This window comes from Emydura macquarii, unplaced genomic scaffold (genome assembly GCF_026122565.2).
Source record: "Emydura macquarii macquarii isolate MOO-44397 ecotype Brisbane River unplaced genomic scaffold, CSIRO-AGI_Emac_v2 contig_302, whole genome shotgun sequence".
NCBI classification, from domain to species: Eukaryota; Metazoa; Chordata; order Testudines; family Chelidae; genus Emydura; species Emydura macquarii.
In genome coordinates this window covers 826,915-840,948 of record NW_027130439.1, presented here as the reverse complement: position 1 = coordinate 840,948, position 14,034 = coordinate 826,915, and the positions used below count along the sequence as shown (strand labels likewise).

The window sequence follows — 14,034 nt, the reverse complement described above, 5'->3', positions numbered from 1 at the left end:
ACACAGCCAAAGTTAAAATTTGTTTTTTATTCAAACAAACATTTTGGATATTATGTTGTAAACAGGTATTGGTCCTGATAAAGTGAACATTAATCTGCATATGTACCTTTTTTGACACCTATGATATTTTACTGTGCCTGCATATGTGATTTATATCTTCAGACTTAGAAATATCAGTATAGTCTCTGAAAATATTCTCAGTGTTGGATTAAATGGATGGATAATGATACCGAGTGAAAAAAACCCAAATAAATCCTTTTTGATGCTATAGAAAATACCAATAGTTTAATAATTGTAATTAGCATTAGGAAAATAATACAAAAATGAATTAAACTTAAGCCCTTCTAACTAGTTTAATACCTTTCTTCTGTGCATAAATAGGATCTTCTTATGAAATTCCAGGGGGAGGGGGAAGAAACAGATCAGTGAAGTTTGGAGAATGAAAAAAAAGCAATAAGAGAATATTTGACAACATCAATGGAAAAGCAATATTTACATAAAGTCTGAAAAATAGAAAAGAAACAAATTAGGTAGGGAACATCCAAAAGGAAAGAAACAGAACTTAAGAATGATGAGAAGAAAAGAAACACTGTTCAGCTTAATCTGAACTTAATGTTAGTAAATTGTGCAGTAACTAAAATGCAGCTAGACATTCAGGAACTAATCCTAGTCTTGAACCTGTCATCCACACATGCAATGGTCACTTTTTAAATCCTCCTATAATGCATCAGCTGAGAATATCAAATCATCAGGTTGAACAGTCTGGAGAGGCCGCTTACGTGGGAAAGCCACATAAACTCTCCCAGTTATCTTAGAAATACATTACGCCGAGGCCTTGCTTCTCCCCAAGTACTGAGGGGCAATACCTCCAGTCTACATCAGAAATACATGCACACCCGAAAGGCTAACATCAGTTCAGGGAGTATTAAAATGCGAGTCACCTACTGCCCTCTTTCTGAAATTTCCCTTTTGAGCCATTGGGCTTGATCATCATAGGAGATGTGCCTGTGCTACCCAAGGCCCAAAGGTAATTTTTTTCGGGCCCAGTACAAACTTGTAACACGGACCCCCTCCCACACACGTAATGGGGGTTGCAGTCTGGGCCAGGCCCTGGTAAAGTGTACTCTTTTTCCGCCCCATGTGAGGGCCCTGATGCTACCTCCACCAAAGTCAATGATGTATTCATTCTGCATTTATGCATTTCCCAGTATGATCAGACTGGAGGATTTTGCACTAAGCAATTTATATTTGTCAAACAGAAGCAAATATTATGGATGCAAATATTTTTAATAAAAACCAGCTTATTTTTAATGCAAGTTAGGTGCAGCCCTCAGGGTCCAGACACAGTATTACCACTGCAGCACTCAACGTCACATAGGTTAGGAACTGCTCTATGCACTGCTGTTAAATACAGATCAACGTTGTCAGGAAGAGGTGTGAAAAACTCAGTTTTCCTCCAATAAGTGTTCTTCCAGAAACGAAAACAAATATATAAAATTCTCCTCTCCCACATACCAATGGAGAAAATTATGCAATGCCTTTTTTTTCCTTGTTTGGTTTTACGTGAAAAATATTGTCCTTTGTTACAGTTAAGGGACTGATTGACTTGTGAAGCGGAAACTATTATATATTCAGCTAGTAATATACACTGTCTTACCAATGACAGCTTTAGCTGTGACGTAGGAGAGTGGCCTCTCCTAATGGTAATTCAGTCTCCATGTTAGCTCACTTCTGAGTCTGCCTCCAAATAACGATTACTGTGTTGATTAGTGTCCGGTGGCAATGCTTCATCGATTACTGTCCACAGCGGAATGGAAGTTTGATCACCAAAACACATTTCACTTAACTCAGTTTAGTCTTGTAGCACATTGCTTTATTCAACAAGCCCCACAGCTCCCAACTAATGAATAAATGCAGCACTTAAAATTATGATTGCTGCTTTTCAGTGGCAGGCTTTAAACCTGCGCTACAACATGAAAGCACTATGTGACATGAAAATTAAGCCAGGTAATTAAGACTCCTCTGTGTGCCAGATCATGAGAGTGCCGCATACAGAGCAAGCAGCACGTTTGTGTCAAGTTGTCTATTATATTATTGCATCATTTTAATTAGTAGCTCATAAGGTATTTAATTATTTCAATCACATGTGTTAGGCCAGAAATGCTGCTAATTAAAATACGATGGTACTCTGGCTGTATGCTGGTTAGTCAGAAGCACTTGTAACTCCCGTTGCTAAGCGATATGTATGATGTGCAAACCATACAACACTCTAGCTAGCATTCACCCAAGACATTTTTTGATGTAACGGACTACATACCAACTACCATGACAAGAAGGAAAAGCAGGGGGTGGGGGGAGAAAGGATGAAATGATCCAAGTTAGTTATATTATATTTTATATTATAGATTAACATTTTCTATCTCTTTTTAAAGCAGATAAAATTAAAAAGCCAATACAACCAACTAACGGAACATAAGAGCTTTGGAAGGGCATTGGAAAAGTCATTTGGAACCTCCCTCACCAACCATTAACAGAGAGTGTCTACAGTGAATGAGGAGCAGGATTGGATAAATATGTCCTTTAAGCAAATGAAATGTACTGTGTGCTATCTCACATCTGAAGGCAGATTGGAACATGCATGACACAGATCGCTGTTGCTGATTCACAAGAACACCATGCAGTCAAGCTGGGTGGGTTTGGTGCTTGTATTCTGGAAGAGGGTGGTGATATGGTAAAGGTAGAAGGTAAGAAAGGAGAACCAGTGAACACTGAGTTCAGATATTATGATAGATCATTCTCCTTCCTCCTGGTCAGTGCTTTTCTGTCATTTTGGCTCTCCGAGAACATAATGAAAGTCACAGAGGAAATGAAAAGAAACTCTGCACATCCGCCTTGGCTCTCACTTAAAATATGTGGGAAACAAGGACAGTGCTTGTACAGATCAAATGGAAAGGAACAAAATCAGCATGAAGCCCTGGAAACATGGCAGTAGTAGGATCTGGAAACTGTAGATGGTGCAAAAGAATTCTGAAGTAGTCATGATAAAGAAAACTATTTCACAAAACAAAATGCATGTGTAATTTTCACTTTCTGGCATTCCTTGACAAGGTACAATCCTTTCAGGGGGCTGAACAGCTGATTAAGGAAGGGACAAACAGAGCATATTCAGGTACATTATAAGGGAATGAATGCAAAGCCCCTAAAAAAGTGTCGTCACAAAGGGCTAAAATAATCATCAGCTTATACCAAGGACACAAATGAAAGGAAAATACCTCTTATATTCCCCTACAAGACAGGGCACAGCCTTTCCTAGTGACGAAACTCAAGATAGTTCAGATTTAAAGGCAGGTCACAATGCAGTAGAGATCATTCAGAATGCATTGTGAAATCATTAATAAATAAATACATTAATTAATTAATTAATTAATAAAACTCACACAAATGGACACTTAAGCCCTGATCCTGTAAGTAGCTCCACATGGGCAAACTCCCGATACCTATAAAAAGCCTCAATGCCTCCATTTGGGACTTTGCACAGGTATAAGCATATCCACATGGGGTAGCTTGCTGGATCAGGGCCATAGTCTGCATTTTACAACTCTGAATGGGTAACGATTTCAAACAGATATGAGCTAACCTGTGTTTTAGTCTCATCTACACCTTTTCCTGTGAATTTACTGTGTATGACAGCGCATTTGATAGGGACAGAGTTACAGTTTCTAATATTTCTGGGCCACAGAGGCACTACGGTAATACAAATAAATAAATAAATATAGAATAATCCTCAGTAGATTTAGACAATACCTTTAAAGCCTATAGAAATGCGAAGTATTTAATTGCTCCTAATTTGGAAATTTAATATGAATGCAGAAAATAATTCAGCGTACACATCTGCAAGCTAAGACTTTCAGCTTGCTTTCCCTGTTTAGACACCAATGCTGCTGTGAAATAATTTAAAACTGGAAAGCTGCATAATCTCTCTCTCTACAAAACAGATGCCTCACATTACTCCTCAAATACCAAGTAACATAAAAAACAGTGAACATAGAGCATTCTTACAGCTATAGTGAATTCATTTTATAAGCATGGCAGAATTTTAGGTCACAAAAATACTTGGATTGCAAGGCCTATGAAGTCTTTCCACTGTACTTTTGGTCCATCATCTTGGACTTTTTCTGCTGAGAAGTAATTTCTGCACAGACACGTTTAAACATTTAGGGTGAAATTATCCAAAGCTCTCAGCATTGGTCTGGCTCTGGTCTCGTTAAAGTCAGTTGAGGTTGTACCATTGATTTGATAGAAGCAGAATTAGGTCAATGCTAAATGTTTTTGAAAATCCTACCCTTATCTTGGTACTGAAGTTAATGAGACTTAGATATGTGCTTATGTGCTTTCCTGAATCAGGACCTTCAAGAACACGGCTTTCCCTCTACTGCAGCGGTGCCCAAACTTTTCTTGTCGCCCCCCTTACCAATAATGGAATCTCTCCACCCTTTCCCCCTCCAGCCATTACTGCACAGCCAAGTCTTTCTCAGCAGAGACACTTGGGCTGAACGCGGAGCTGGGGCTAGAGGTGAATCTGGCCTGGGGTCAGAGAGGGAATGAGGGCAGAGCTAGGCTGGGGGCGAGCAGGGGCCAGAGTGGAGCTGTGGATGGGGAGTGAGCTGGGCTGGGGGCAGAGTGGGGTTGGGTAGCATGCCCTACCTACCCCCAAGCCACTCGCCCCCCCAAATGTTCCTCCGTGCCCCTCAGGGAGGAATGCTCCACAGTTTGGGGACCACTGCTCTACTGTATTTACATTTGGCATATCAGTATGTCTTCATACAATACCATACGCTGCTTTAACTGCAAAGCAGCTAGCTATTGAAATTTCACAAACAAATTCAGGTAAAACAGGAGTTTCTTCTCTGCACTGATTATCAGTTTAAATTGAAACAGTCTCTCCCCCTGAGTCTCAAGGATAACTACTGAAGTCCCAATTGTGCAACTGTTCCACGTGTGACATTTCCATTGGCTTCAATGGCACAACAACTTTCAGAAAAGATAGGAAACACTAATTCTTTCCTCCTGCCTGTGTAGTTTGTGAATTTGTAGACGTCAATGGCATATTCTCTTCATATAAGAAAAACAGAAGCTTTCAAAAAGGCCATTTTAATTGTGAACAGTTAAATTCATAATAACTTTTCATCTCCCTCTCTCTTTCTGCTCTTCTCCACAAACCCATTACCGAATTCCTTTTAATTTACGTTCTGTAGTGATGTATTTTTCATGCTTTGCGCTGTGATTTTTTTTTTTCTTTCCGTCAACTTTTACTGTTTCCCTCCCTCTCTTTAGTACCTAAGTGGTGGTGTTTTTGTTTTTTTTTTTTAAAGAGATCAAGGAACCATGAAACACTAGTATGAAGATAAAAAGAAGTATGGTATAACAAGCTCAGAGTTGTTCAGTACAGGTTTGGCTCAGTTGACAAGGAATGTTCTAGGGGATTATAAACATCACTCACTATGCACTCATTCTAACAGGAAATACTGGATAATGGGATAAACTAATTTACTTCCACAGGACCAAATCTCACAGGACACTGATCATCTTTTACAATGAAGTCAATGGGATTTGAGGTCACTCATCATCATATAGGATCAATCCTATGGAACACTAGTGGAAATTTTCCCCTTTTCTGAGCAGAAGAATGGGTCAGCAACATGTCCCTTTTAGATCTGTGTTTGCAAATATTAACCTTCTTAAACTAGTGACACAACAGTATTCAAATTGTTTTCTAATGACTCAAGCATTAAAAGGAGAGTTTTCTGCAGTCATGGTTAGCCTTCTTCTAAATCTGCAGTATCTAGCATTTCAGAAGCAGCTATATTGAGCAGAAAGTCACTCTGGGCCACATGTGCCATTGATTCTTACTAAAACTACCTATTAGAACCATTGGGTAGCTGTGCTTAAAAATCAATAGCACTATCTGGCCCCTTATCGTCAGCAAAACTTGGTTTTCATGGAAGGAGTCAAGTTATTATTTTCTATCTTTAAAACTAGAACAAGAAAATTATTTTTCTTTCTTTTGGCTTGGATGGGAAGTGGGCAAAGGGGAGAGTTTAATTAATTCTCTCCAAACCATGCACTATGCAAATCTATTGAAGTCTAGCATAACTGTTTTCCAGCAGCATGACAGAACTTAAATGAGATCCAGAAAACCAAGACGCTACCCTTCATGTTAGTAACTGAGACTTACAAATAACTTCAAGGCAAACAAACAATCTCAATGGAGGGAAGAAGACTCTTACCATCAAAACCATCTTCCTCTGACCCTAATTCATCATCTGAGCAGATGTTCAGCACATTTACCAGCATCTCTGTCACTAGAAAGGAAAAACAAATGAGAAACATGAGTGGTGAGTTTTCCTCAGTCAGAGTAGGTTGTAGCTGTACTAGTGTTAATGAATATAAGTAAACAAATAACACCTCATCCAATTTTTTAACTGTTTGCACCTTATATTATATTTGCAGCAATATAAACCTGAGTGCAAAGATCTCATGTGGATAATAAAGGGTTGTTGGTATGGTTTACTGGTAAAAACTGATCAAAATTAAAGGAACGCTGCATCAATAACTCATATTTAAAAAAAAAATACATGGTCTTTGTGTGTTACTAGCAGCAACCTAGATTACAACAAAACAAAATAATTTTAAAATCCTGCTTTACTTTTCCCTGGTCATATAGTTTGTTTAGTTTTTTTTTTTTTTTTTTTTTACTCAGGTTGGACAATGAAATCAGACTGGTTTGTTTTACTGTCTCTTTCTCATGTACTAGGTAAAACGTGCAGTATTTGCGTTCCCACGCTTGGAGGTAATATAAACCACTAAGACAGCCATACTGAATAAATAATAAAATAGATCATGAAAACGTTCCTGTTCATATTAATGTTTTGTAGTATTTATTTCATTTGAAAAACCCCTTAACATTCTGTGGCTAATATAAGTTGACAGGGTCTCTTTAAGGTCAGGACTTAGTGTGGATATTTAATTATTGTTGAAAGAGCAATATTTTTAATTTCTTTATTTTGGAACTTGCACTCCAAGCAGTCTGCCTCAAGCTATTATTTTCAGCCCATTTCAGACCAGGTGGCAGTGAATGACTGATCAAAGAGTGTACAATGCAAAACCAGCCAAAACTCACCCCAGCAGATGGGATTTAGATATCAAAAAGTCAAAGTTACTAGGTAAAATGTCAAATCATTAGCAGATAGATAAGTGAAAAACTCCACTACACCCACATGTATTAAGCATCATTATAAGTGTTACCAGGCATGTCTGGGCTTGCACTAGCTGAAAAGGTTGGAGGTTTAATTTCCAATCAGGTGGTTACTAAAAACTCTCTTCTGTGATAGCCACAGTGGTTTGGCACATTAAAGGGGTGAACAAAACTATACTATTTAGAAATTAGTGAGGCATTTTTCTTTTCACTTCAAGTATTAGTGGAAACACTTCCACATTGACAAGGACTGGTATAACTAAGACTGTATAACTTACAGCGTCCTACCTTGGTTGGCCTTTGAGGGGGGGATAAAAATCTATAAAAATGAATGCTGTGTAGAGCACAGAAATGTATGTCCAAGACCTTTATTTTGCTAGAGGAAGGGAAGACACCGACTTTACCTCTAATTCACACTTTGGATTTTCAGTCAGTCAAAGTGCCAGAAATATCACTGGGGACTGTTGAGCATGGAATGGGACATGGACAATGGGGGAGAAAGCCTGTCATCAGATGTCTAATGTGGATCTTTACTACATATTCTGTACTTCCACTCCAAATATTCCCTACGGTCTATAGGAGTTCTCTGACTGAGTGCAGAATATGCAACAGAGGTCCAACATGTGAGTCAGAAAGCATGATTTCCCTGAAAATGGAGACTGGCAATATTCATGGTTGAACACAATGAATTCATTTCACTGTTTTTTAAAAGCCTGAAAGACACACCAGGAAGGACTAGAGAACTTCCTCCGTCAGTGGAAACATGCGTGGAGACGACAAATGCCTTGCTAGCACACACTGCAGCGTCAATGAGGACTGCTCTCAGTATTACCTGTCTTGTTCTCACTGGCCTTGGGCAACCCCTCACTATCAGGTTTACCTCAACCACTCTTCCAAAGAGCCACTGTTTAGAGTACAAATGAGTTACTGAAAACTGAGCTGATCATGACTATAGATAAAGCTACAGTGACTATATTTCCAGTTGCCTATGAAGATAAAATTGTACCATTCCAAGCAGCTTGTAAGAGTTCATTATAGCTTTCTGGCAATAATTGCTGTTACAGCTAGGCATTGTATTACATTGCAAGAACCAAAGCAAGTTTCACAGCTCTCTAGTTTTAAGTCAGATGAACTGTTGGGTTTTAAATACTCTGCCATTATATGTGAACTTCATGTTTTGAACCAAAGTGGTCTCAACTCCGGTCGTGTACTTGCCAGTCACAGCTTAAAGTGGTCGCAAAGTAACTCCATGTGTCATTGGACAACAATGACATTTCTTTAGTATGGTAGGGCACAAAACTGATGGCCCATTCAGGGCTGGGACAGCTTAGTGAGATGTCAGACATTCCAGGGGCGGTTCCCTCTCCCCCACAGCAAACCAAGTGGAAGACGAGAGCATAGTGGGTACCAATATGACCTGATTGGAATTTGCTGATGAAGGGAGAAGAAGCCAGCTGGTGAAGTATATAAAATAGTGCCACAGCTGGTGTGGTGTTCTCCAACCAGCAAATGGCAATATCACAATGCCCCAAGAATTCAGCAAATAAATTGAAATGAACCCATGAGTTTTATCTCCAACTGAAATGCAAACCTATTTCCAGAGCGCACTCATCACAGCATGGGGGTTATTACTGTGCCCTGAAAAAAAAGTAAGAATCTTACAAGATGTAGAATGTGGGGATGGTCAAGGCTGCCCTCCCTGAAATGTTACTGCCTATGAAGCCTCCTCACTACACCCTTAAAAAGCAAATGACCTCTCTTAGATCCACCTCCAAGCTAATTATAGCCATGCAACCCAACACACTGGAACTGTTACAGGTAGCAGTGTTTGGGTAACCCTAACCCCCAATCCATTCCATGTTGTAGCTCTCAGGAGCACAGCAATTTACCAACCTTTCTCTCCAACAAATGGCAAGGACCAGGTAAACACATCCATGAAATTTGGAAGCCAGTATGGATGAGGGGAGCAGTTGAACTGTCTGATATTCATAACATTGTTCTCATACTTCAATACTGCAGCTAAGAGGAAGGAAAGAAAAAAGAAACATTAACTGAACGTGTGACAATCCCCACCAGAGGTAAAAAAAAAGATAGAACTTTAGTTCTAGAAGTGTGCTACAGTATATAAAACAAAAGACACCATTCTAGAAGTTTCTGAAATATAAAAGCAAAATGTTTCCGTGCTTGTGGAAGGGAAGTTCTCTTTGAAATTGCAAATACAAAATAACTTAGTTATTATTAGCACAACACAATGCCACAAAAGCCCTGAAGAATAAAGTTTAGAGGAACCCAGATGAAATGTTTATTCAATATTGGAAACACCATTCACCACAATGGGGAAGCTGCACCGTGTCCATTCTGATGGCTTATTAATATTTTTTTAAATAAGGGTCACTTAAAATTGAATTTACAAAGAAAAATAGTTATCTTTAAAAGACAACTAAAAAAACCTTTTAGATTAGCTTTACTTGTATATCATGTACTAGTATTTAACTGCAGTTCTGAACATAATCCTCCCCCTGATACTTACAGCTTGTGATTAAAGTGATTGAGGCTACATTATTTCAGTCTGTTCTGCTAACTGTAATCCACTCCCATGGTGTATGTGATGTTAATTCAATTGCATGAGTGCAACATTAGCAAATAATTGTTAATCTGGTGACACTATATTGTACAGACAGTTGTGTGGGAAATAAACCTACCTTTGTACGAATTAATTTCAATTTGCCTGAGAACTGGCAACGTCTTTAAAATATTAATAATACTGTCAGCCCAGTGAAATTTTAACAAATAAACTATGTTTTGCCAGAATGATCTTCAGCCCATTCACACAAAGACAGCCCATGGAGGTGATATATACCATAAAATCTTCATGGCTGGTGTATTCAAAAGGTGTGCCAATTGACATCAGTGGTCAACTTTGTTCATAGTGGGTAATTTTGTTCCAAGGGCCAGTGTTAACTTTGAGTAGGTCTCAATTACAGTGGTGTATAGATTACAGATACTGCATGCCCAGCTAGTATGAGTATAAATAGCAGAATAGATGGTGAGGCAGAGCTTAGGCAGAGTAAGCAGACATGCCAGAACCCTAGTGTACGTACCCTACATGGCTCTCTACACATCCAAGCAGTGCCTCCCACGTGTACACTGCTATTTTTAGCAGTGTAGTTTCCCTCTTCTGGAGCATTTCCCCTACTGCAGTGAAAGATTCTGGCTGTGGTGAATGGCTCTGGCAGGGGAGAGGCAGCAGGAAAAGGCTCTGGCAGCAACCCACTGCCAGAACCTTTCCTCGCTGCCTCCCCACTGCCAGAGCCTTTCACCGCCACATGTAGCTAAACACTGCAGTGTGGACACAACCTGCCTTCTTCTGTGGCATGTAGCTACACACACCCTACATCAGGGGTCCCCAAACTATGGTCCACGGGCTGCATCCGACCTGCTGACACATTTTGACCGGCCCATTGAGTCTGCTCCCCCCTCCCGGCCCTGCTTTGCTCCCATGTGATGTGGGCTCAGCGCCCTGGTCAGGAGGATCCACTCCAGCCCACCATAAGAGCAAGACGGAGCGATGTGGCCCTAGCAGCTGAAAGCGTGGGGACCCCTGCCCTATATGCTGCCACAAGTGTGGACAAGGCCTTAAGGTATGTCTACGCTACAGCTGGGAACAAGCCTCACAGCACGGGTAGATAGCTCAAGCCCTGCTAATGTGAGTCTATCATGCTAAAAATAGCAGAGTGGATGTTGTGGTTTGGGCTGAAGCTTAGGATCTCAAGCCTGGGAGGGATCAGGTGGGCTTGAGAGCTTGGGCCACCACAGCCACACTGCTACTTCTAGCATGCTAGCTTGAGCCCCATTAGTACAAGTCTACCTACCAATGCTGAGAGGTGTGCTCCTAGCTGCAGCGTAGACATACCCCTAAAGTCAATATCTGCACAGGATACCATGACTACATTATATCTCAATAACGTTTAAGATGACATTTGTCAAAATACTGTATGTAAGTGATAAATAATTTCCCCCCTTCCGTTGCACAATTCTTTCCCACACCTGGTCTGTATAAAGTAGATACGGTGTTGCTGCCTTAATACAGTCTATCTTGATTTCCTCAAATTAATCATCCTAAATCCTCATTGTAAACAAGGGGTTATGTGGCTTTCAGATGTATTAAAAAGAACTTCTCTCCTTCTCAATCCCTCCATTTTGCGCCAACCATGATGGTATCTGGTTGACCAGGAAATACTGGAGCCTAATCTCTCCGGATACAGAAAATGGCTAACATCATTTATGTAATCTCCTTGCCCAATCAGACAATCTTTCATTTAACAAATGAAGTTAGACTCTTGGGCATTCCATAGTCACACAGTTGGCTACTCTGCTTTCCAGTAAAACGAGAGGCAGCTAAGCACTGCTTTTCTGACTTCATCAGAAATGGGATAGCTAGTGTCAGTCATTTCAATAAGCATTCTTCATATTTTGCCTGAGGTCACCAAAAGGAGATTAAGAGTCAATCTCCTCATGTGGAATAAAATCATTATTGGCTGTGCAGTAAGAATGAATCAATGCTGCTGTTGAAGCCAAATGAAAAAAAAAAAGGCATGTTTAATTATTTGAAGATGTATTTAATGCATTAATGATCACAAATAATTATTTTAGTGAGTTTAGGTGGTTTCCTTCCCCCACTTTTCTTTTTCCATCCATTAAAAAAAATGTTTAAAGTTTGTGGAAGTCAAAGAAAGAATTTTTATATGCAACTTTAGGAAGAGATCTCTAGAAATGCCTCTGACTCAGTGATAGGGCAATAGGAGAAACATCAGACAAAACATGGATGCTTTTTAGGGTTCTTTAAAAAAAAAAAAGTGAAGGAAATTAATAATTATTCTGAGATCATCTAAAAGCTAGTCTCACTTACACCACATTAATAATTTATATTTGAATAACTACATATCCATATGAATTAACTTTAAAATAACTGACACTTCATTTCAAACTTTTCCTCCTTGTTAAAGGGCAGTGAAGTTCCCTAAAAATCACCTGCAAAACTAAGGAGAAACACACATTATTTCACATGTACTGATCCATGTGAAATCAAGTAAAAAAGTTCCCTTATGCGACATCATATTTACACAATAATAAAATACTGCACAGTCGTTTCAAAGTGCCATACATACTTTTTCTGAATCTGTCATTTTAAATGTTTTCAATTTCCAAATGGGGTAGAGAAAATATTTCGTTTCGTGTGTTAAGCAACCAAGCAAGATGACGAATCATGTAATCACAACAGTAGCAGGTTTATTCATGTAACTCAGACTTACAGTTTACAGATGATAGTTTGCAGTGTTTTAGCAGGAGCAAAATTGCAGCTGTGTCAGGAACACCACACTTCACTGCAGCATTACCTTTTTAATTCTAATGTGGTTTTTTTTCTGGCAATGGGTATTTTGTTTCTTTAAATGAGATATTGAGCCTCTCTACCTATAACTATAATGGTCCTTCCCTAATGGAACAGAGCACTTCTGAACCAATGGAGAAGCTCCTTGTTGTTAGTTCAGATGCTTTTGCAATTTCAGAGTTTTGGGGTCATTTACAGGAGAGATTCTCTCTCTCCCATTCCCCACACACTCAGTGCCCAAAGTAGTGGGAACCTTAGTGGTAGGTGACCCCAACTGTCCTGGAAGAACTTTTATCTTTGGAAGTTTTCATGAGCACTAGGTTACAGGGTAACTGATCAATGGGTTGAAAAAAAGGGAGTCCCAGGATGCATTCCTTCAATTATAAAACAAATCAAGGCAAAAGAGAAAATTGAATCTCTTGAACATCAACGATGTCACTAAGTGAAAATCACACTGGTCTAAAGTTCTGGGAACTGATACACTCACTCCTGGATCAGAGCCAACAGAAGCACTACTTGATCAAGAGGCCAGTTGTAGTTTTAAGATCTATTATAATCATCTGCCTGAGCAAGAAATGTATGGTTTTATTATTAGCCATATGAATTCTAATACGATTTTAGCAGCTACTATACTAAGGAAAAAAGAGATTTAGGAAGTCACACCTTATATAATCTAACAATATGGAATTGCAAATTATATAATATAGATTTCTAACATTAGTTATTTGTGAGACGTTAGCTGCTAATAAAATAAAATATATTACATGTACCCCTCAAACTGTAATTCTGTGTTACTGAAATTGTAGTCACCTGCAGGGATTTTTTAAATAAATTATTTTTGGACCTTTTGATCAAATGGATAAGAAAAACATGATCAATAATAAGAACAGGTTTATGGGGGTGAAATCCTAGCCCCACTGAAGTCATTGGAGAACTTCCCAATGACTTCCATGGGGCCAGGATTTCACAGATGAATAACTCTTGGTAATCAGTCTTGAGTACCCTTTTTTTGAAAGGCCAACAATTACCGGATGAAAGGAATTATATCTTGATTTTAGTACAGCATTTGCTACAATCTCTCACAAAATTAATTTCTATTGATTTGAATATATTAACATTGCCAGTGGGCTGATGACTGACTGCTCAGTACACAAACAGCAATGATTTGAATTAGGGAGAGATTTGTAGTGCAGAGGTGATCTTTGTTGGGTAATCTAGGTTGTAATTGAGGGAAATGTCTAGCAAGATGCTGCAGGAATTGGTGTTATGTACATGGGCAGTAAACATCTTCATTTATGACATGGAAGATGAGGTCAAAATACTAACGGAATTGGATTTGTGGATCCTGAACTGGAAGGAACTGCAACCACCAGTGAGGGGAAAGAAATGT

At 39.2% G+C, this 14,034-nt stretch overlaps 1 protein-coding gene across 3 annotated transcripts in view; it reads right to left on the bottom strand.

The window, feature by feature from the left end:
* PPP3CA (protein phosphatase 3 catalytic subunit alpha) overlaps positions 1-14,034 on the bottom strand; it is a 282,859-nt gene that overhangs the window by 20,202 nt on the left and 248,623 nt on the right. For all 3 annotated transcript variants that reach the window (XM_067553595.1, XM_067553578.1, XM_067553587.1), the window contains exons 9-10: positions 9,149-9,274; positions 6,288-6,362 (exon numbers count right to left, since the gene is read on the bottom strand). In XM_067553595.1, coding sequence (XP_067409696.1) covers positions 6,288-6,362; positions 9,149-9,274 — 201 coding nt within the window. The remainder of the gene's footprint in view (positions 1-6,287; positions 6,363-9,148; positions 9,275-14,034) is intronic.